General features: G+C 38.9%; 1 protein-coding gene across 2 annotated transcripts in view; it reads right to left on the reverse strand.

Annotated features, from left to right (window-relative positions):
- The window catches only part of LOC108710311 (netrin receptor UNC5D-like), a 408,361-nt gene that overhangs the window by 59,561 nt on the left and 323,874 nt on the right, over positions 1–24,926 (reverse strand). For both annotated transcript variants that reach the window (XM_041586931.1, XM_041586932.1), the window contains one exon: positions 10,899–10,983. In XM_041586931.1, coding sequence (XP_041442865.1) covers positions 10,899–10,983 — 85 coding nt within the window. The remainder of the gene's footprint in view (positions 1–10,898; positions 10,984–24,926) is intronic.

A 24,926-nucleotide genomic window follows, 5' to 3' on the forward strand; every position in this document is an offset into this window, starting at 1 on the left:
AAAATGTAACAAATGACTTGCAGGTCTACAGGTCTCTATTCTCAAAAACACATTTCAGAAATCTTTGTTCTTCCCATGACCACCATGCTTTATGTGTTCATCAGTGCTGTATTCATGAGGGGCAGATAGCAGGAGACATATATGCCCCCCCTCCTTTCCCCTACCTTTTGCCAACTAGCATTGTGCTCTTCATCTAGCAACAGATTTTAAATTAGGCACTGTACGCCAGCCAGTCCCCAAAGTATATACTTCTTTAAGAGACATATTTTTCCATCCCCTAAGACTCTTGTATCCACGGGCTCAAAGTAAATAATTAAATGACCCCAGGTCTTTCATAATACATCCATGTTCTGTAACTGTAGACTGTGAATCCTCTAAAAAAGAAGTTGAAGTTAAATACACTCATTGACACTAATAACAAGAAGAAATTGATTTCTGAGGTGTGTTTTACACAGTCATTATGTCTAACTAATAGCCCATTATGGATCAAAACAATAATTGACTGCACCATTTGCTGATGAACATAACGGATCAGATGAAGACACAAATCAGTCATTTAGGTTATCACATATACTGTACATAGAGAGCCTAAAGGTGGCCATACACAATAAGATCCGCTCATTTGGCGAGGTTGCCAAACGAGCAGATCTTAACCCAATATTACCACCAAAGGCAGGGCGATATCAGTTTAATAAAATTGTTCAGCCCTAACGATCGGATTATAACAAAGGAAATGGGCACTGATGGGTCGTAGGACCATTCAACTAGCCAATACAGTCCTCAATCTCAGTAAAAATCAAACCTGCCTAATCAATATCAGGCTGGTTTTTGGCCTGATATCGATCAGGGAGACCCTTCAGAAGCCTCCACACACAGGCAGATAAACTGCCGAATCAGATTAAAGGACCTACAGTGTATATCGGCAGCTTTAATCTGCACATGTATGGCCACCTTAAATTGCTATAGAGAGAACCCATAATAAGCCAGCTGTAGTGGCAGTAGTAACCTATTAGTGCCCTATGATGATCCAACTGTTGGTCAAGGTGAAAAGCTGACCAACATAATAAAAGCTATAAGGTTAGCCCAGGCAGCATTGGAGTGTCTGGGGCCCCCATGCCCCAGATTCAAACCCCCTCTAGGCCCCCGCCCAACTGCAACCCCCATCCGGCCTGCCGCGAATACCTGTTCTCCAGTTGTGCCACAATCGGGGCTGGGAAGGTGATCAGGAGTCATTGTGCAGGTAGTACACAGATGTGGGTCTGGGTCACGGGGCCCACAAGGGCCAGGGCCCACTGGGATTTTACGTGGTGTCCTGCTGGTCCAGTCTAACCCTAAACCCAGGTGTAGTTTTTGGTTGCTACAGCAGAACATTGCATCTTTAATTACATAGCCCTTTTAGATTAATACCCAGCTGTACTTTTTAGTACCTTTAAAGACAGGAGCAGCTTCTGTTTTTGTGATCTGGGTGCTACAAAGCTTCAAAGGAAGCTGATTCAGCTAATAATTATATATTATCTCACATAGACTGGGTGGGGCTTTGTTTGGGTTCAGGTGCAAAAAACATTAGAATACAAACACAAATTCTGCTTAAAGTGATACTGACACTAAAAAATTTATTTTCAAAATATTAATCTACATTAAAAGTTACCTATAGGTCAAGTTTAATATTAAAAAATACTTAAAATAACTTTCTTTGGCTCCCTATGGCTCTACTAGTCCTTTAATAGTGTCTTGTGTCTATGTATCAATAGTGCATTAGAAACAAATATGTGATTGGTTAACATAAAGGCTGCAAGGCTGAAGGAAACTGCTGAAGATATGACTTGATTGCTCTAGGGGTCTCTTAAAAGCGTTGACTATATCTATACGAAGACTCTTAAGTAGTATGCAGGGACTGGTGGGTCTCTTGTGGTCTCTCCAATTTAATGGAGGTTTACACATTCACCTTTACAGATGGAAAAAGCTTTTAATTCAAAGACAGGTGCTAAAAACCCATTAGGTCCCATTCAAGAAACATGAAAGTCTGAGGTGATCCCAAAGGGCCATTAACCAAGCCAACGAGAACATAAAGAAGGTCAAACGCTTAGAGGAGACAGGGAGTCGGAAACGAGATTCACCAGAAGATAGGAGATGACATCACAATGCATGGGTGATAAACAGCATTAGAAAAAGGAGAATGTAACAGATAGCAAGCCCGATAAGTGGGAATAGATAAGTTTGCTGATAAAATGAGAGGAAGTATAGAATGTACAAGTCGTATTGATTACATAGAAAAATGGATTAATTGCAGTTTGTGATACTTTTATGGAACCCACTTACAGAGAGATTCCCATCTGCTCTGCAGATGCCCAGATAACACAAATTCACACTTCACTCTTTTTATAGGACAACATTTTGTTAACTCTTCAGGTATCAAGCAGGTCGCTAAATGTTTAAGCTGATCTTGCTGGAGAATTCAAATTGCTGGTGAATGAATTAGAGGAAGCAGGTCTTACAAACTATAATGCTCTATGAATACTCTAAAATGTGGTTCTTCAAGAGGAGTCAAAATATGACAGGCTCTAAAGAAAGTACTCATATTATTAAGGCATATACTCAAGTGTCACAAAGCAGAAGGCTATTTATCATAGCTTGTGAATTGATATCAAGTTCTCAATATTGGGATGATAGTTTTGAAATTAACACAAGACAAGAATACAAATGAAAATAAACAATTTACAGACACAGTCCGATCAAATAACCCCTCTGACGATTCAATCATATGCATCGTAAATACAAGTATGGGAACTCTTATCCAGAATACTCAAGAACTGGAGTTTTTTTGAAAAAAGGGTCTTTTCATAATTTGGATCATCATACTTTAAATCTGCTTAAAGAATTATTTTCAGTTTTGCTTTCAATAAGGATTAATTATATCTTGGTACTGTTTTATTATTACAGAGTAATCCCCTAGGAGGGTTTTTGAGAGTTGGTACTGATTTGGGAGGGGGATGTTTCCCATTCCTAGGTTAAAGTTAAAGGTAGTCTGTCATGATTTTTATGGTGTAGTTTTTATTTCTGAATATCACTGTTTGCACTGCAAATAATTCACCCTACCATGTAAAATGTCATTTCTGAACCAGCAAGTGTATTTTTTGTAATTTATAATATAGATATGTGCTTTCAGAAAGAGCCAGGACTTTAAGATGGAACTGCTTTCTGACAGGCTGTTGCTACTCCAACTCAATGTAACTGAATGTGTCTCAGTGGGACTTGGCTTTTTATTATTGAGTGCTGTTCTTAGATCTACCAGGCTGTCATCTTGTGTTAGGGAGCTTTTATCTGGTTACCTTCCCATTGTTCTGTTGTTAGGCTGCTGGGGGGAAAGGGAGGGGTTAATATCACTCCAACTTGCAGTACAGCAGTAAAGAGTAACTGAAGTTTATCACAGCACAAGTCACATGACTGGGGGCAGCTGGGAAACTGACAATATGTCTAGCCCCATGTCAGATTTCAAAATTAAATATAAAAAAATCTGTTTACTCTTTTGGGAAATGGATTTATTGCAGAATTCTGCTGGAGCAGCACTTTCAACTGATGCGTTTTGAAAAAAAAACATGTTTTCCAATGAGAGTACCCTTTAAGCACGGAAGCTCAGTAACTGCAAGAGGTGTCAGGTTTTCCTGGTCTTTAAATGGGAAGCCAGCCCATTTTCTATCTTTTTGTCCACTGCTAGCAGGAAGAGGTGGAGTGCGGAAGGACCTGGGATGGAAATAGGCCTCAGTAGGTGAGGTTAGTACTAGAAAGGCATGTACTAGCTTGCTGTAGGAGTCAGGATCAAGGTAGCTATCAGAGGAGTCAGAGACTTTAATGGGGATATTAAGGGTTAGCACCCTGATGTGTCACCTGCCAGTAAAGAGACTTGAGCAATCAAGCTTGAATAGGAATAGGAGAGTTCCTGGAATAATATGCCACTTTGAGCATCGCCTAGTGCTGGGGACTAGGAGTTATAGAGAGTTGCAACTGGCCAAGTTCAAGTTGGGTAGGAATAAGAAAGGTACTAGGCAGGTGCTAGATGTACCAGAGAGTAGAATGTCTGTAAAATATTGTAATACTGTATATAAAAGGCTGCCTTGAGTCTGTGAGTGCTGTGCCCTGCATGTACTGTTAATGGTAGAGCTCAACTACGCTGCACCAACACCAACAGCATGTGCTATGTGATTTGAGCAATGATAGAACATAATAATAATAATAGTAAATATTCCTTGTAGTGTGAAAACAAAAGATTTATCATATAGAACATAGTTACCAACGTTTTCAAGCCGTGGGTGAACTATTCACACATACATGTTTGGGCACAAAAATATCATTGGTTTAGGCAGAACATGGCAGAACATGGCATGGTTTGCCTTGAAAATCTCTTGTAGGCCACATCCAGCCCATAGGCCTCCAGTTGGGCAGCCATCATCTATAAGCTAGGAAAGATTTATTTTATATAATTATACATTTAATATGCAAAGTAGATACATTTCAAATATATAAAGTTTCACAAGCCATTTTGGCAAAATGTAACAGACTGTTCAACTATTTACTGAATTACCAAATAACCTATTTAGTACCTTCTAGGTTTAGAATAATTAGATTGGCCTTGCTTTTCTGTGCTAATCCTGTCCAACTAAATAATAAAATAGCATTTGATAAAATCCTCACATTTCACACGCTGCCAGGAGAGTGACAAGACTTCCTGATCATTTTGTTATATTCTCCATAGGTTCGTCAATATCTGAACTCAGCTTTCTGCGTCTCTGTCTGTTTTGATACAGATATGTCTGTGAGATGCTTGATATTAAAAATAATATTTTCTCACTCCAGGCTAACAGCAGCTGGGGTATAATTCACTTAATCTATATAGAAGTCATAGATTAGAGAAAAACGAGTGCTCTTATTTTAGGAAGCTTCTTTTTTTTTTTTAAAAAAAAAAAGGTGCTGGGAGACATTGTGTCCTTATCATGGCCTTGTCGGCAATGGTCCAGATGGGAACAGTGTGAAGGCCTGTCTTAATTTAATAGAGAAGCGATTGGACTTGCAGGGCCAGAATTTGCAGGACTGATAAGGGATTGAATGGCTTTTATCTGAACAGACGCTGAGGCTGCTTCTTGCTGAGAAAGATGCTAGAATGGGCTAACTAAGCTTTCCTGCTTTTCTACCAATTCTCTTCTGATGTGAGGTGCATAGAGATAGCTCAGATCTTTTTTCCTGCAATATGAAAATATTTGTGGGAGAGGGAGGGTTGCATGAATTGTTTCATAACATAACATAAACATAAATTCCACATACTATTGTATTCTAGAGTCCCCACCATAAACACTTGCAGGTACATTGTCAGAGGAACAAAAGATTTAATACATGGCCCTAAAACAGTGATATGTTTGTTCTATTTGCTGGTTTACATGAAGCTAGGCGAGTTTCCTTGTCTGAGGCTTGTACTTTAGAAGAATAGAGTTTAAGGAAATATATTTTTCTCGGTCTAGTACACAATATTGAGCAATTTCAAAATGTTTTAGAGATGAAAGGTCATTTGATTCAGACATGGAGCATAGCTTAGTGCTGCAAAAGGTCACCTTGTGAAAGGAGAGAGTGAATTTTACTTGGAATCTTGAATAGTGATCTATCATCTTCATAAGTAATCTTAATTGAACTGATATTATATCAGGGGTTGTATTGGGGCATTAAGGATAAAAAAGAAAGACTATAGAGGCATGGGAGCAGTGTAGACTTACTATACCATTCAATAAACTCATATAAAGCCCCCACATCCCAAACAAAAATAGATTAATTGGAAATTCATAAAACATTTTGAGGTAGCAAAGAGTGCAATTAGTTTGCCTGTGAAAGTTAAAAGCACCCTTTTAAAAAATGTTTGAACAGCTGAGAGGAAAATGCTTTTGGGATAGTAAGGAGAGATGATGCCTATAGTAACAGTGGGATAATAGTCTCTGGGAAGGGACTGTGACTGTGGGATAGCAGGTATAGTAGGGAGAGATGGTGCCTATAGTAACAGTGGGATAATAGTCTCTGGGAAGGGACTGTGACTGTGGGATAGCAGGTATAGTAGGGAGAGATGGTCCCTATAGTAACAGTGGGATAATAGTCTCTGGAAGGGACTGTGACTGTGGAATAACAGGTATAGTAGGGAGAGATGGTGCCTATAGTAACAAGGGGATAATAGTCTCTGGGAAGGGAGTGTGACTGTGGGATAGCAGGTATAGTAGGGAGAGATGGTGCCTATAGTAACAGTGGGATAATAGTCTCTGGGAAGGGAGTGTGACTGTGGGATAGCAGGTATAGTAAGGAGAGATGGTGCCTATAGTAACAGTGGGATAATAGTCTCTGGGGACTGTGACTGTGGAATAACAGGTATAGTAGGGAGAGATGGTGCCTATAGTAACAAGGGGATAATAGTCTCTGGGAAGGGAGTGTGACTGTGGGATAGCAGGTATAGTAGGGAGATATGGTGCCTATAGTAGCAATGGAAAAATCGCATCTGTGAAGAGACTTAAGCTATAAAATAACTGGTATAACATGGTGAGATGGTTGCAGAGCTGGGCTCTGGTGTTTTAACACTCCAGACAAACCCTACAAACTGTGCCCCCTTGACTATTTTTTCCCATCCCATTCCTTTGCAGCTCTGCTTATCATGTATCCTTTAATAGCAGAATTCTCTACACTGTCTTGCCTCCGAAATGAATTGCTCATGTGTATCTGGTAAGTATCTTTCAGCAACTTAGCTAATAGGAGAAGCAAGCACTCCTCCTGCACACATGAACCTTGTGAGAGAGAGCTGGTTTAACCCCCACATTGAAGCATCAAAGGTAGAAGCCTCTTTACTCTGGTTTTGGTTCTGGTCGGGTGAGATTGTGCCAGTTTTCTGTTTTTCTGTTGCAGGTATGGGACCTGTTATCAATAATGTTTGGGACCTGGTGTTTTTCCACAATTTGCATCTTACATAATTTGGATCGCCATACCTTAAGTCTAATAGAAAATCATGTAAACATTAAATAAACCCAATTGGCTGGTTTTGCTTCCAATAAGGATTAATTATATTTTAGTTGGGATCAAGTACAAGGTACCGTTATTATTACAGAGAAAAGGGAAACTCGTTTTTAATAATTTGGATTATTTTATTATAATGGAGTCTATGGGAGATGATTTTTCCGTAATTTGGATAATGGGTTTGTGGTTAATGGATCCTATACCTGTATTTACACTCAACATACACTCAGCAATTGAAGGTGAGCAAATCATTGCAAATAACAGCGTAAACAGTTGAGAGAAAAATATCGTATATCTGTCCATATTTGTGTTTTTTTATTTTCTCTTCATTCAAACAGAAACTGGCCAATGCAAGAGGCATTAAGAGGAATGGGGTTACATATCATTTCTGCATTCTGAAAAGTAAACAAATATTGAATCTGTTCAGACCATATGTTTCTCCAGCTGATTCCAACGTTCACCTATTTATTTTTTTTAATCTTGTTTTGCTTTTTGGCAATACAAGGGATCATGTGAGACTCCATAGCCTCAGAGCAATTCCATTTATAGAATGAATATGTGGAGGATAATAATTAAATGAATCCCTCAGAGAGAAAGTAGATTGGAAGTTTGGCTGCATGAAAAAGAGAAGACCTCTTATGTTAGCTGGACTATGCATTTACAAAAGATGCACATGATTCAAGTTTAAAAACCCTTATAATAACTTTTCATGAATAAAACGCAATCATGACATGCCGGGAGATATCGTGATGGCTGATTCAGTTAATGCCTTTAAGAGTGGCTTGGATGATTTTTTAGACAGACAGACATAATATCAAAGGCTATTGTGATACTAAGCTCTATAGTTAGTATAGGTATGGTTATATAGAATTTAATTAAAAGTAGAGAGGGGTGTGTGTATGGATGCTGGGTTTTCATTTGGAAGGGTTGAACTTGAACTTGATGGACTTTGTCTTTTTTCAACCCAATTTAACTATGTAACTATGATTTTTATGAAGAATCTTATATGGGTTCGTCCTAGTTGAGTTTTTTCTCAAAAATAATTCATTGCATATCATGATCATGAAAAAAATAGGACCTGGAAACAATTGCGCAAATTTAAAAAAGCTTAAAGTACCAACTTGCCGTAATGCTAAAATGCCTGTTCCCTTCTATGGCATCTCGACAGGACTTAGGCAGAGGGATTGTCATTTTTTTAATCATTATGATGTGATAGATCTCAAAAACTCCACACAATTGTTCTTTTTGCCGCAACTGTTTTGATTTTCAGTAAATTTGCTCCTTGCTGTTTTTAAAGAACTACAAATAATAACTTTTATGTTATAATATCCTGGTATGGGATTGGTTATACGGAAACCTGTTGTTCTGAGATCTCTGAAATTCAGGTGGGTCATCTCCCATAGACTCAGTTTAAGAAAATAAATCAAATTTTAAAAATGATTTCCATTTTTCTGTAATAATAAAACAGTACCTTGTACTTGATACCAACTAAGATATAATTAATCCTTAAAAAACAACCTATTGGATTTATTTTAAATGTTTTTTTTAGCAGACTTAAGGTATGGAGATCCAAATTATGGAAAATCCCCAATCCAGAAAACCCCAGGTCCCAAGCATTATGGATAACAGGTCCCGTACCTGTTCAAAGAAAATGGATTAAATAGCAGGAGCATTATTATACAGGTATCTCATCAGAGGATTTCCTAAAGTTCCTAAGCTTCCTAAGCAAGCAAAGCTTATTTCTCTCCACAGTGTTGATATCATGGTGACCTTGCAGTTCAGCAGGGTATACCTGATTATCATAATACAGTTCAATAGGTGAAATTTACATATGCGGCAATATCTCAACAATGGTAATCCAGCAAGTGCCACTCTCATCTAAAGTTGTGTTTCCTTACAATGAAGACCTTCATGTTTGTCTCTGAATAACATTCTCTATGAAAAGAAAACAGCTTTGCAATGATTCACATAACAAATATGCAGCTTCTGTTCTGCTTTATTTGTACCCAATCCTTATAACTATGCATTTCAGTAGAATTAAATTGTTAGAAAGGTGTGAGGCAGGATATCAAGTCTACAGTAAGTACTGCAGGTAAGAACTTTATGAGACCCACCAGGTTTATTATCTTGACATGATCTTGTTCAGGGCACCTTTATGGTTTATATGTCTAATGGGCTATCCAGACCACAGACAGTTAAAGTGTCCAGCTAATGGTATGCGCATGGGTTACACTGCAGCTTACACAACAGGGACAGGGCCTTCGCCAAGTGGAAGCTTTCCCTTGGTGCGTAGTAGAACTACAAAACACAGACTACTGTATAATAAACTATAGGAATTGGACGCCAGGAGGTTTGATGTACCCAGGCTCAATGGGAAACACCTAGCTGGAAGGACACCAGGAGCCAAAGAGGAACCCCTTTCCAAACACTATATTGAAGCGTGGCAGGAAGTGGTCATTGCACCCTTTGGCCAATAACTACTGGTTATGCAAATAAAGGAGAAGGGTAGGGATTTAAAGCTATAGGAGCCTAACAGATCCTATAGGTCCCTACATATGCAAAATATTCAGATACATTTCTGCACATAGATTTCTGAAAACGGTGCTTGTTGGGAGTGGAGCAGCTTCCCTTATCTATCTTTGTTAATGGGAAAATGGACTTGACAGCAAATGCATGAAGTCTGAAGGGAATATCACATGGAAAGTTCTGAACAGACTCACTCTGTGATATATTAAAGTAATGTAGGACTGAAATTATCCAAGGGAAATATAACTGTAGCCAGACAGCGTGTAGGTGACTCCAAGACTACAAAGATTCAGCATCCATGTGACTAAGCAGAATCATATTCTAATGGGCATTTTTAACTGGGATACAACACTTGTCTGCACAAACTAAGGACACTGTGCTGTGTGGAGACCTCTCCAGCACTAAAGATGTTAAGCAGCGGTTGGCACAAACATCGACCATCTGCCGTGGTCTGCAATGCAATACATATTATAAGCGCCAATCCTCTTATTCAGCAAAGTGTCTTTTATAGTAATTATATAATGAACTTACCTTGCACAAATACCCTAAATTCTATTTCTTTCTCAAGTAAGGGATTTAAAAACAAATACAAAAAAAGGGACCGTAATTAGTCTTGAAATACTTTAAGAATAAATTTGCTTTGGGAACTGTTTTAAAGTGCTGAACCTGAACAAAAACCTATGAGATCTTTTTAATAGGCTAGCGCTGAGATTTGGGTTGATGAATAATTTACACAAGGTTCACTCCGTGTGTGTGCTCTGTGGGTCTATTGACCGGAAAAGTATCACAGTGATCCTATCATAATTGCTATAAATACAAATTCTCTACTAAATAATAGAAGATATTAATACTGAACAATAGTTGGGGACAAATGTTTGGTGCTGTTGCATTTTAATGATGTCCTTCCTCTTAACCCTATGCTTTATGAAAAACAATTTACTTCCACTTTATAAAGCTCCCCCAAAGCCATATGAGGATCTCTCTACCTTTTACCCTATAGCAGTGTTCCCCAAACAGTGGCTCATGAGCAACAGGTTGCTCACAAACTTCTTGAATGTTGCTCTCAGTGGCCTCAAATCAGGTTATTTTTTCATTCCTGGCTTGTCGGCAAGTCTTAATTGCATAAAACTAGGTATACTGCCAAACAGAGCCTCCTGTAGGCTGCTATTTAACATAGGGACTTCCATATTTTCAATCACAGCCCTTATTTGGCAACCCTGGGAACATTTTTCATGCTTGTGTTGCTCCCCAACTCTTGTTACATTTGAATGTGGCTCACGGGTAAGAAAGTCTGGGGATCCCTGCTCTATAGTGTTAGCCTGAACCAAAGAACACTTTACCTTGGTTCCCCTTGATTGACTGTGAGAAATATTTCCCATGAGTTGTCTTCTGCTATAGCTTTGTGTGGGATCAACAGGCTCACCCCTGCAAAATAACAAAAAAAAAAAAAAAAACAAGTTTAGGGAAAGTCTCATTGGGTAAATGCATCAACCACAAAAACAGCAGGATTTCTATGTCGAGCACACTAGATGGGACCGTATTACCCTAAAACGTTGTAGCGTGTATTCTTATTACAAGAGATACATATCAGAGAGTCTCATTTCAGCTCTTCAAATGAAACGGATAATCATCTCTGAAGTAATAAACAAAAGTCAGAGGGCAGCATGTAAATAAATGTCAGCAATATCCAAGCTGTCGGAAATTCAATTTTGTTATGGACGTGGCTCATGTTTATAACAGTAAAACAGAAATCAGATTGATTAGAAGTAGGTTGACAAGTCAAAACACTCTCAAGTGATACCTGCTCCTCATACTGAGGGTTCCACACAATGCACTGAAAGGAACAACACCAGAAATCATTATCATACAAATGCACACTAGTTTCTTTATGCAGAAAGATTCGATTATATTCTTTTTGGGTAATGAATTAAAAAAGGCAATGCATGTGCAGGTCTAGCAAGCAACAGCAACCAGTCAAATATTTGCTTTCCAACAGCTAAATGCTGCTATCCTAATAAGGTTCCATAAGGGCAATGTTATCACAAAGCCTATTCTCCTGCACACTATTGAGTGCAGAAAAATATTTCAAATATTTCAGACTTTGTTAGGCTTTGCCTAAAAGAATGGTTAGACATTTGAACTTGCATCTAAATCTCATAAATGTAGGGACCCATAGGTCTAATGTCCTTTATGGCTTCATTATCCTACCAGTACTTCATTTCCTTGTTGCAATGTTAAAACCCATGTAACCACTTGTACTTATTTACATACCCAGTTAATTGGCTCGCAGGCTGATGACCATATCCTGCATCACTGTAACATAGTGCTTAGCAGGGGGAGGTCCTTCCTATTTGGCCTACAGCAGTTGATCTGGGTGGATGTCCATTGAGCCTGGAGTTAACAAGGCCCCAGAAGTGTTAGGCCCTAAAGGGACAACCCCTTTAGAGAAGTCCAGAACAGTCGCCTACTGAATGAGCTTAGGTAGTGTGCAGGACAGCCAAAATTATAGCTCTCTCTAGAAGAGTAAGTCAGTGAGCATTAGCTAGCAAGAGCAGCTTTGTGCTCCACCAAGGAGGATAGAATGGAGTAGCTCTCCCCCAGGCTTTGCTTCCTGTAGTGAAGGGACCACAGTTTTTGTTTTATCCATGTTCAACATCTAATGTAGGGATTCGGACCACCTAAGGTACTGACAACCTGGAAGGTACATACTTTCAACTCCCCATGCTATTCCTTCAGTGGCGCATCTGTTCTGTGTCTTCTACACCTGAAGTTGTACCTGGCATTTATTTATCACCTCATGTGCTGTGAGTATGCTCAACTCTGTGGCGCTTTATATTGAATAAAACCTGTTTTGTTGTTTGCAAAGAACCCCCCTGGCATCCATTTTACATCTTTGTCATTCAGCAACATCCTCACTATTTTGTCCAATGCGTTAAAGTAAACGGGCGTCCCTATAATTTTGACACGCGACAATTTTATTTGTCACCCAAACTTTCGCAGATGAATTTTTGCCACAGTTTTGCAGTTTTATTCGCCAGCGGCGAAACACGAAAATTCATAGCGAATTCGCGCCTGCCGAATTTATTCGCCTATCATTATTTATCACTTTCTTTAAATTTGAACACTGACTATGAAAGTAAACTCTGATTGGTTGCTGCACTTTATTTTTCTTTTATCTGACGCATTGTTACTCAAAGAATTTTAGCAGCTCGAACAGTGACACCAAAGTTTGTCTAGTCTCCTACAGCAACGTAGAATTTATTGTTCAACTTTGTGAAAGCAAGCATCCGATTGGTTGCTATGGGCTATAAAATAAGTGCAAATCTTGCATCAATAATTACATTCCCTTATGCAGTTTATTTAACAGTGAACTGGCCAAGTCAGCTGGCATTAGGAATAGGAAATATGCTGTTGCTAGGCATCTATGTTTTTAAGTCACAATGAATATGTTAGTGCCTGCTTTGTTTACTAGTTTAGTGCCCTGTCTAAATCCTAAATGACCATACAGACAAGAAAATATGATGCTGCTCTGCATGCTTAGCAAGAAGGGCAGTGTTTATATTAGCTTTTAGACATCTCTATAAAATATAGGTCTGTCAACATTCTGCAGCTCCAGGTTGCAGAGTCCATTAATGCTGCAATGTCTGGAATGGAAGATTTAGCCTGTGGCAATTAAATTAAAGATCTTTATAAGTGTTGTCAGGTCAGTATGAATTTAAATAAAAATGCTAATGCTTTCATATAAACTAAAGGAGTGGTTACAGGTATGGAATGTACAAATTTATTACTATTATTAAATAATGTACACTGTAATTCACAGAATGATGTTACCATCTTAACAAGATTCACAAAGGAAATATATCTCTCTATCTGTATATACAGCTGAATACAAATATTACATATTCAGTTAATTTTGTAAGTAAAAATGTTAATGCACAGTTACATTTTATTTCTCAACATTTAAAATATATACAGGTATGGGGCATGTTATCCAGAATACTTGGGACATGGGGTTTTGTAGATAATGGATGTTTCTGTAATTTGAATCTTCATACCTTAAATCTACTATAATGTAAACATTAAATAAATCCAATATGTTGGTTTTGCTTCCAATAGGGATTAATTATATCTTAGTTTGGATCAAGTACAAGGTCATGTTTTATTACTACAGAGAAAAGGGTAATCATTTAAAAACATTTGGATTATTTGGATAAAATGGAGTCTATGGGAGATGACCTTTGTGTAATTTGGATCTTCCTGGATAATGGGTTTCAAGATAACAGATCCCATACCTGTATTTCCTATATATTTAAAACATCGGAACAAAGAAAATTGGAACTGTAGTAGCATTTGCAAAAAATTGGTACACTTCCACTTGTCCAGGGATAAATAATGAATAGCCGTATTTAAAAATCTTTACGAAGATCTTAGCGAATCGCCTAGCCCCATTGCTTCCTAAACTGATCCATGGGGATCAGGTTGGGTTTATTCAGGGACGTCAATCGGGAGACAATACGAGGCGCATTATAAATTCTATTGAGCTCTTGCAAAGACGTGGCTTTCCGGCCTTGATACTTAGTTTGGACGCCGAGAAGGCCTTTGACCGCCTGGACTGGTCCTATATGTTCGCCCTTTTACGTCATTTAAAGTTACAAGGTCCCTATCTGACAGCCTTAGGCCTCTTATACTCTAAACCTACTGCATACCTTAAATTACCTGGACAACTCTCCCGCCCTATAGTGATTTCCAATGGCACACGACAGGGATGCCCTTTATCCCCTTTGCTTTATGCTTTAAGCATAGAACCCTTGGCAGCCAGTATTAGGGCTAACCCGGATATTAATGGACTGCGGATAGGTGCTGAACATCTTAAAGTAGCACTATATGCAGATGATGTCATTTTGACCCTTACCACACCGCAAAGCTCCCTTAGAGCTCTTCATGAGTTTTTAGACCAATATAGTGTGATCTCTCATTATAAAGTTAACATGTCCAAAACTGAAGCTCTACCTATACATATTTCTGAGGAGATGAGTTTAACTTTACAATCCACTTATACTTATAAATGGAAGGCGGACTATATTACATATCTCGGCACTAAACTTACCCCTCGGTCTGAAGATCTCTTTAAACAAAATTTTGTCCCACTTGCTCGGGTGATTAAAGGGAACCTACAGAAATGGTCGAATATGGCTATTTCCTGGTTTGGTAAAATAGCCTCAATCAAGATGAATGTACTCCCTAAATTTCTTTATCTTTTTGAAACTTTGCCAATAGACATCCCCCTTTCTTTTTTCCGAGATTTGCAAACTGCTTTCCATAAATTTGTATGGGGTGGTAGTTCCCATAGGATTAATAAACATACTTTGGGTACGTCAACGCGACAGGGAGGGCTAGGTTTGCCTATATTGCAGAAATACTATGAGGCAGCCCAGTTACGACAGGTGTTGGCGTGGACATTCTGGTCCTCGGATCTTATTTGGGTGAGAGTGGAGAGTGCTTTGTTTCAACCATACCATCCCAATGCTTGGTTCTGGGCACCTTTAAAGATTCCGAAACTGGAGATACCGATGCTTAATGCGACACGATTGACGTTAGCAATTTGGGAATAGAATGAAGTTGAAATTCAAACTGTGCTCTCCTTTTTCCCCATTATTGGCACTTTCCGGAAATCCCCTATTTCCCCCAGCCATTTCTACTCCTTTTAATAGCTTTGGGGAGGCCACTTCTCTGTTTCAAGTCAGGGATGTCTTGGACACTTCCCTGGGGTCTATGCTTAACTATAATGATGTTCAGTTGAAGCTTCAAATGCGCAGTTACGTTGGTTTATGTATTTCCAAATTAGGCATTATGTGTTACCATTCACTCAATATTTTAAGAATAATCTACCTACTGCTTTTGAACAATTAGCTTCTAAGGGCCTTCCTCAAACGAAATTAATATCGAAAATTTATGCTATGATTAATGACCCCTTTGGTATACAAGACTACAAACATTTTTATATGGTGAAATGGGAAAAGGCCCTGAACCTGGACATTACTCAGGAGGAATGGGAATCTGTCTGGAATAATGCTAAGCGTAGTGTGACATGTACCAAGCAGAAGGAGAATATTTATAAAATATTGATGCATTGGTACTTGACCCCAGTGCGGTTGCACAAAACCTTTCCTGGGGTTTCTAATTTGTGCTGGAGATGTGGCGAAGCCCCAGGAGATGTTTATCATATATTTTGGAATTGTGCATTGATCCAACCGTTTTGGGATGATATCTTAGGCCTTGTGAGACGGTTCACGCATGAGGATGTACAGAAGGATGCTTTTACATTTTTGCTGGGCAAACCGGTTTTAGGGCTTACTGTAGCTCAACAAAAACTGCTCAATCATGTGCTTACGGTAGCTAGGATTTCTATTGCAGCTAAATGGAAAACACCCAATCTTCCTTCCCTACGTGAAATCTGTCTGAAAGTAAATAGTAATAAGGATTTTGAATATAGGATTGCATACATTAAGAACACGATTCCCAGTTTTCTGAAAATCTGGTCGGCCTGGGTGTTACTTTCCACTGATTTGGTCTAACTGCAGGGTTGCTAAGGGTACTCACTTTGATATTGCTGACAATGATGCTGCCGTTTTTACGGTTAAAGATCTGTAGGGTTACGGCTATTATTTACTATTATTTATTATTTACTGTTTTTTTGTTTTTTTTTTTATTTTCTTTTGTTTTGTTTTGTTTTCTATTATTTTGTTCTTATTGTTCATGGTCACTGCGTTGGCCTTATTGGTTGGCTTTTTTGTAAGCCATACTATGTAATGTTCTTGCTTGTGCCTTCACTCACTCTTTTTGATAAACATTTGGGTCGTGACTCTGCCTATAACGTCATGTATGTTCTTTGCTATTTTTGTTCTAGCACTTGGGCTGCGAGGCTCTTAAATTTCAAATACGTTCTAATTGGTACATGTTGTTTGGGAGGAGTCATGTGGGGCAAGTAAAGCGCGGCATATAATGTCTGGTGCTCCTTTCATTTTGTCTTATTGCTGTTGTATGGATGTATGCTTGCACTTTATCCATTCTTTGACATGTCTCCTTTACTGTGATTGTATTTCTTTTTCTTTTGAGAAAATAAATAAAAATCTAAGTTACAAAAAAAAAATAATGAATAGCCGTTAGAAGTCACCGGTTGCCAATTCAGAGCTCTTCGACCAGTGCTGTCCAACGGCCCCACCTTGTGTGCCCCCCCACATAAATGTCTGCATTCCCCTACATTGTTCACACCTGTAACATCTCTATTATTCACACCCCTAAAGCCCTGTACTGTTCACACCTCAGAATCAGACTGAAAGTACTTCAATTGTTCACCTGTTCACACAAATTGCTGGAGGGCCCCAATTTTTTCACTGTAGTGATCCTGATAGGCTTCTCTGTCTCCTGCTGTATTCTGCCTGCCCTTTGCTTCCTGTGTGCCATACTCTGCCTGCCCTATGCTCCCTGTGTGTGCCATACTCTGCCTGCCCTATGCTCCCTGTGTGTGCCATACTCTGCCTGCCCTATGCTCCCTGTGTGTGCCATACTCTGCCTGCCCTATGCTCCCTGTGTGTGCCATACTCTGCCTGCTCTATGCTTCCAGTATGTGTCATACACTGCCCTATGTTCCCTGTGTGTGCCATACTCTGCCTGCCCTATGCTCCCTGTGTGTGCCATACTCTGCTTGCCTATGCTGCCTGTGTGTACCATACTCTGCCAGCCCTGTGCTCCCTGTGTGTGTCATACACTGCCCTATGTTCCCTGTGTGTGCCATACTCTGCTTGCCTATGCTCCCTGTGTGTGCCATACTCTGCCTGCCCTATGCTCCCTGTGTGCCATACTCTGCCTGCCCTATGTTCCCTGTGTGTGCCATACTCTGCCTGCCCTATGCTCCCTGTGTGTGTCATACACTGCCCTATGTTGCCTGTGTGTGCCATACTCTGCCTGCCCTATGCTCCCAGTATGTGTCTTTCTTTGCCTGCCATTATTGTCCCTCCAACACATGGGCCAGAAAAATTCCGGCCCTCAGTAATACAGAAGTTGGACAGCACTGTCTTAGAATATACAAAAGTGGGGGTTGTGGGAGCACTCAAAAGGCTAAGTTGAAATATATTTAAGTACAATGGAAGAGCTACTGATTTGGCCAGTTAAGCAATGCACATTCCCTGGTCCCCGGGCTCATAAGTAATTCAGTATATATGCAAGTGCATGTGTTTACAAAGTTATAATCAGAAAGTTGATAAGCCACCATATCACGTCAAGGTAAACCCCAAACGGTGATCCCTAACTTGTTTACCTCCAGTCATAGTATAAAAAGGCTTGTGCATCTGTATAGTAGCATTACTTGTAATATACACTATAATAAAATGTAGCCAGAAGCAGTAGGCTAAACTTGATGTTATTTGTATTTCTCTCTCTCTTAAAAGCCAAAATAGCTAGTGGCAGGAGGGGGGGGGAGCTAGCCCTCAGACTGAAAATAAGGTTCAGTAGACACTAATTACAATACTGCTACTATGCAGAGAGGTACAGGTATCTATTGAGTTTATTTAATGTTTACATGATTTTGTAATAGTATTTAAGTGTGAAGATTCAAATTACAGAATTACAGAAAGACCCGTTATCCAGAAAGCCCCAGGTCCCGAGTATTCTGGATAACAGGTCCCATACCTGTACAAGATTTTTTACAAGCACATAGGCAAAATGGCCAATAGCACTTATTTTGCACCACCTAGAAACAATTTTTTATGCTTGAGTTGCTCCCCAACTCTATTTACATAAAATGGGGCTCACAAGTAAAAAGAGTTGGGCACCCCTACTTTAAATGGATCCTGTCATCAGAAAACATGTTTTTTTCAAAACACATCAGTTAATAGTGCTACTCCAGCAGAATTATGCACTGAAATCCATTTCTCAAAAGAGCAAACAGATTTTTTTTATATTCAATTTTGAAATTTGACATGGGGCTAGACATTTTGTCAATTTCCCAGCTGCCCCTGGTCATGTGACTTGTGCCTGCACTTTAGGAGTGTAATGCTTTCTGGCAGGCTGCTTTTTTCCTTCTCAATGTAACTGAATGTGTCTCAGTGGGACATCAGTTTTTACTATTGAGTGTTGTTCTTAGATCTACCAGGCAGCTGTTATCTTGTGTTAGGGAGCTGCTATCTGGTTACCTTCCCATTGTTCTTTTGTTTGGCTGCTGGGGGGGGAAGGGAGGGGGGTGATATCACTCCAACTTGCAGTACAGCAGTAAAGAGTGATTGAAGTTTATCAGAGCACAAGTCACATGACTTGGGCAGTTGGGAAATTGACAATTTGTCTAGCCCCGTGTCAGACTTCAAAATTGAATATAAAAAAAAATTGTTTGCTCTTTTGAGAAATGGATTTCAGCGAGGAATTCTGCTGGAGCAGCACTATTAACCGATTAATTTTGAAAAAATGACAGTATACCTTTAAAGTCTATTGTCATGCACAGACCATGACAAATTTTACTGAATAGTTCATAATCCTTTACTTTCAAATATTTTAACCAGCTATAAATACAAAAAAAAAGTAAACTTGTTAAGAGCCTGTCACATGCCAGTGCTAATGAAATCAATTCAGTACAGTTGAATACAATGAGTTATCCACACATGGGATTGTAATAGGTCAAGAAAAAAAAGATATATCTATACTTCTGCTCTAGCCCAGGGCAGTAATTTGGTGGCTCTGTCATATCTGATCTGATATTATGCTCAGGCAGGGTATTTTTATACTTGCCCTGTTGGTCATACCTAAAAACAAGTGTCACCGGCACCTTAAAGGAATTGTTCAGTGTAAAAATAAAAACGGTGTAAATAGATAGGCTGTGCAAAATAAAAAATGTTTCTAATATAGTTAGTTAGCCAAAAATGTAATGTATAAAGGCTGGAGTAGAACATGTCAGTCAGATCACTACTTCCTACTTTTCAGCTCTCTTGGTTTACACTGACTGGTTACCCTGGCTACCAGGCAGTAACCAATCAGTGACTTGAGGGGGGGGGCCACATGGGTCATATCTGTTGCTTTTGAATCCAAGCTGAATGCTGAGGATCAATTGCAAACTCACTGAACAGTTATGTCCCATGTGGCCCCCCTTCAAGTCGCTGACTAACTCAGAGTTATAGAGCTGAAAAGCAGGAAGTTGGATTCTGGCTGTTTTATTAGACATCTGTTCACTCCAGCCTTTATATATTACATTTTTGGCTAACTAACTATATTAGAAACATTTTTTATTTTGCACAGCCTATCTATTTACCCAGTTTTTATTTTCACACTGAACTATTCCTTTAAGAGCCAGTTAAATCTTTTCAGGATCCAAGGAAATCTGAACTCCAGTGCTAAAGCAAAGAGTTTCAAATAATTTCCTATAAGAAGCCTGAAGTCATTCAGTGAATGGACTATTACAGTATGTTCTTAGGGAAAATAGAAACTATTATGTAGTACCTGCAATCAATGTTATAAATCACCAGTATAACTGAATGACATAATCGCACATTTTGTAGCAGATGAAAGATTTTATTTATTTATTTTTTGCCGCCAGTAGCCTAATTCAACAGAGCCTCGGCGTACATTTTGCAGATAACCAGGGAAACAACATTGCATGCTGGAGAAAGATAAAGAGATCACTATGGTCAGTGTCTTACTATTTGTTTTTTCTGTCAAGGCGAGAGAAAAATGATATTGTTCAGGCCAAACTAGAAAGAACATGGCACAATCTGAAAGGAGCTGAAATAACTAGAGTCCCATTGGCTGAAAAAAAATTGTTGATTATGTCAGAACGATTGTCAGAGAAGAGTTTCCCAGAAGATCTACTGGATATATTTGTGACATATATCACATAAAACATGTTAGGATCTGTAGGAAACATTGTCTAATAAGAGAGAAACAACACATACTGTATGTTATTGGTTAGCAATAGCAATTACTCTTCTGCCAGGACATAAGAATAGTTTGTAATCTTGTTAAGCAAGTGCAGTTTATATCCCTACGCCGTTTGCTGTAGGTACACACAAAAATATGTAATATATAATTTAAAGGAAGCCAAAATGTTAAATATTAGGACAGATGGGATTGGACTATGCAAATGACCCCTGACCCAACTGCTAAAACGCTCATTTAAGAAGCTCAGGGTCTTGCTTTGTTGCACCTCATGCTGGATTAAAGGAGTTATTTATAACCAAGAGGAAGGGTACATAATGTGAAAAACAGGGGCAAAACTCCATGTTTACCTCATTTTGTATCTTTTCCTAAGGTGAGTCCCAGAGGAACAGGTCCTTGTTCTCAAAAGGACCTGCACTTCCCTAATGAATACAGTGCTTATAGTGCTGTGCGCATACCATTCTCTTCTGCAAATAGATTTTTGTCATTGGGCACATTGCACTTTGCTCTCTGTCCCACTGATTGTAAATGGTCCCCATTACTTTAAGTAGACAGGTTTCATTGTTCACCTTGGATTAATATGGATATGGTTGGACTTCCATGGAAGGATTAAAATGCACATGAAATATAAGATATTGGTTTTTAACAAGATAGATAGATAGATACATAGATACATAGATACATAGATAGATAGATAGATAGATGATAGATAGATAGATAGATAGATAGATAGATAGATAGATAGATAGATAGATGATAGATAGATGATAGATCGATAATAGATAGATAGATAGATAGATAGATAGATAGATAGATAGATAGATAGATAGATAGATGATAGATAGATAGATAGATAGATAGATAGATAGATAGATAGATAGATAGATAGATAGATAGATAATAGATATATTATAGATGGATAGATAGATAGATGATAGATAGATAGATAGATAGATAGATAGATAGATAGATAGATAGATAGATAGATAGATAGATAGATTGATAGACAGAGAGATGGATAGATAGATAGATAGATAGATAGATAGATAGATAGATAGATAGATAGATAGATAGATAGATAGATAGATAGATGATAGATAGATAGATGATAGATAGATAGATAGATTGATAGACAGAGAGATGGATAGATGATAGATAGATAGATAGATAGATAGATGATAGATAGATAGATAGATAGATAGATAGATAGATGATAGATAGATAGATGATAGATAGATAGATAGATAGATTGATAGACAGAGAGATGGATAGATGATAGATAGATAGATAGATAGATAGATAGATGATAGATAGATAGATAGATAGATGATAGATAGATAGTTAATAGATAGATATATGATAGATAGATAATGAGGTGCAGCATTAGGCTGTTCAGCATCATATACCAAGGTAATTAGGTAATGGTGCAATTCAAATGCCTGTGGCTGTCACTGGTACTAAGAATATGCATTTAAAGTATGTGAGGAGCACTGTTCTGTCTTCCCTGCAATGCACTCGGTCACATGGTGGAAGTACGGAAACCAGATAGGTTCAAATGCACTGCTGTAACTGGCCTTTTGAAGGTGCTGGATTTGTACAGGAAGTGGCCTTGCGTAGTTACAAGCATCCAGCATGAGTCGTGAAATACCATAGCATGGTGAAAGCTTATGCTGGAGACATGACAAGCACTGTAGTTAAACACATTGTATTAAAAGGGTTGTTCACCTTTAAATTAGCTTCAACATGACATAGAGAGTGATATGCTGAGTCAATTTGCTATTGGTTTTAATTTTTTATTATCTGTGGTTTTTTAGTTATTTAGCTTTTTATTCAACAGCTCTCCAGTTTGCTATTTCAGCAATCTGGTTGCTAGGACCCTAATTAACCTAGCAACCATGCACTCGTTTGAATGGGAGGCTGGAATATGAATAGGAGAGGGCCTGAATAGAAGGAGGGTAACACAAAGTATCAATAACAATACATGTGTAGTCTTACAGACCATATGTTTTAGAAGGGGTCAGTGGCCCCCTATTTGAAATCTGGAAAGAGCCAGAAGAAGGCAAATAATTCATAAACTATAAAAAAATAATAAAGGCCGATTGAAAAGTTGCCTAAAAGTATCCATTCTATTACATACTAAAAGTTAACTTAAAGGTGAACCACCCCTTTAATATCATCAAGCCACTGCAATAATCCCAATTACTGCTGCCCAGTCCTATGACACTGCCTGAGATACTAACAAGTATCTCAAACTACCTAGTGGCAGGAAAGTTGCTATTGCTTGTGCCCTGCTTTAATAACACACAACATTCATCCTTATATAATGGTGCCATTAATCAGTCTACATTCCTGTGTAAAGCATTACATCATTTGACATGTTGTATATAGCTAGTGAAGGTATTTATTTAAATCATTTAGCTTATAAAGCCCTGGTATCATGATTCTGCCTGTCCCCTGAACATAATTATTCTTTACTTCATTCAAAATTGGTGTGTTTCAATATTTCAAACAATATTTCTCTTCTGTACTTGGAACCCTGCAACCAGGACATTAGAACATGGACGGAAGTCTCTCATCAGAGGACTTTTCTCTGTAACTTACGTGGCAGTTTAGTTAGCTACAGTTGGTTTTCTAAAACTGGCCAAAGAAAAAGGAGAGCTGTCATTCGCAATAAATGTTGCACTTCTATTTCCAACTAGTGCTTTCCCCTCTTCTACACCCACTCTACATCCAACATTCGGAAAATGACACTCTTCTGGTACCCCCAGGGGAACAAAATTGTCTAACCATTGTCTGGTATAAGTGTCTGTTCTTTCTGTTCTCATACTTTAAGCTGCGGCTGTCCTCCCCCGATGAATGCACATTCACTGCAGCTTGATGTTTTTTTTTTTTGGATTGTGTTGTTATCCTCTCAGTGTTTTCCAGATCCTTACTTTTCTTTTTTGACACCTGCACAAAATCAAACCTGTCCCTTTTAGCTCCCCCATGCAGCTCTTGCAGGCTAGGGAACATAACACAGAACATAGTAATGCTTCTGTGATCTTCAGCTGACAAAATACTATATCAGATGCATATCCTGATATGGAAGACATTCCTATGTATTTGCAGGTTTTCTGGTTGCTAATAGAGATGTCGCGAACTGTTCGCCGGCGAACTTGTTCGCGCGAACATCGGGTGTTCGCGCTCGCCGGAAGTTTGCGAACGTCGCGCGACGTTCGCCATTTTGGGTTCGCCATTGTTGGCGCTTTTTTTTGCCCTCTCACCCCAGACCAGCAGGTACATGGCAGCCAATCAGGAAGCTCTCCCCTGGACCACTCCCCTTCCCTATAAAAACCGAAGCCCTGCAGCGTTTTTTCACTCTGCCTGTGTGTGCTGAAGAGATAGTGTAGGGAGAGAGCTGCTGCCTGTTAGTGATTTCAGGGACAGTTGAAAGTTTGCTGGCTAGTAATCGTTTTGATACTGCTCTGTTATTGGAGGGACAGAAGTCTGCAGGGGTTTGAGGGACATTTTAGCTTAGGTAGCTTTGCTGGCTAGTAATCTACCTTCTACTGCAGTGCTCTGTATGTAGCTGCAGTGGGCAGCTGTCCTGCTTCTGATCTCATCTGCTGACTGCTGCAATAACAGTAGTCCTTGTAAGGACTGCTTTTATTTATTTTTTTGTTGTTTTACTACTACTACTACTACTACTACTATAAGAGCCCAGTGCTATTAGTCTAGCAGTGTTGGGGAGTGGGACTGGTGTGCTAATCTGCTGCTCCTAGTAGTTCAGCAGCACCAACTTTAATTTTTTTTTTTAATATTCATTTTTTTTTATTTTACTTTTTTTATTTTACTACCGCTGTAGTAGTGTATAAGTTGACCTTTTAGGCATTATTTGCCCTGTAGGCATTATTTGCACAGTGTTTTCTTCAACCCGCCATCTAGCTGTGTGACCTTGTTCACATTCTGTCTAAATATCCATAATATTACCGTCTCCAGAAAAAACACCGGAGTGACTTTTTTCAAGCAGCCATAATATATTTTACGTAATCCGTATCCACCGCTGTAGTAGTGTATACGTTGACCTTGTAGGCATTATTTGCACAGTGTTTTCTTCAACCCGCCATCTAGCTGTGTGACCTTGTTCACATTCTGTCTAAATATCCATAATATTACCGTCTCCAGAAAAAACACCGGAGTGACTTTTTTCAAGCAGCCATAATATATTTTACGTAATCCGTATCCACCGCTGTAGTAGTGTATACGTTGACCTTGTAGGCATTGTTTGCCCAGTTTTTTTGGCCGCAGCCACTGAAGCACAGAGGCCAGAAAAAATATGCCATATAAATGCTGAAAATAGTCATTTTTTGCCATACGTTGACTCAACATATATGGCAAAAAATTACTATTTTCAGCATTTATATGGCATATTTTTTCTGGCAACTGTGCTTCAGTGGCTGCGACAAAAAAAA

This window comes from Xenopus laevis, chromosome 3L (assembly GCF_017654675.1).
Source record: "Xenopus laevis strain J_2021 chromosome 3L, Xenopus_laevis_v10.1, whole genome shotgun sequence".
In the NCBI taxonomy this organism is placed as follows: domain Eukaryota; kingdom Metazoa; phylum Chordata; class Amphibia; order Anura; family Pipidae; genus Xenopus; species Xenopus laevis.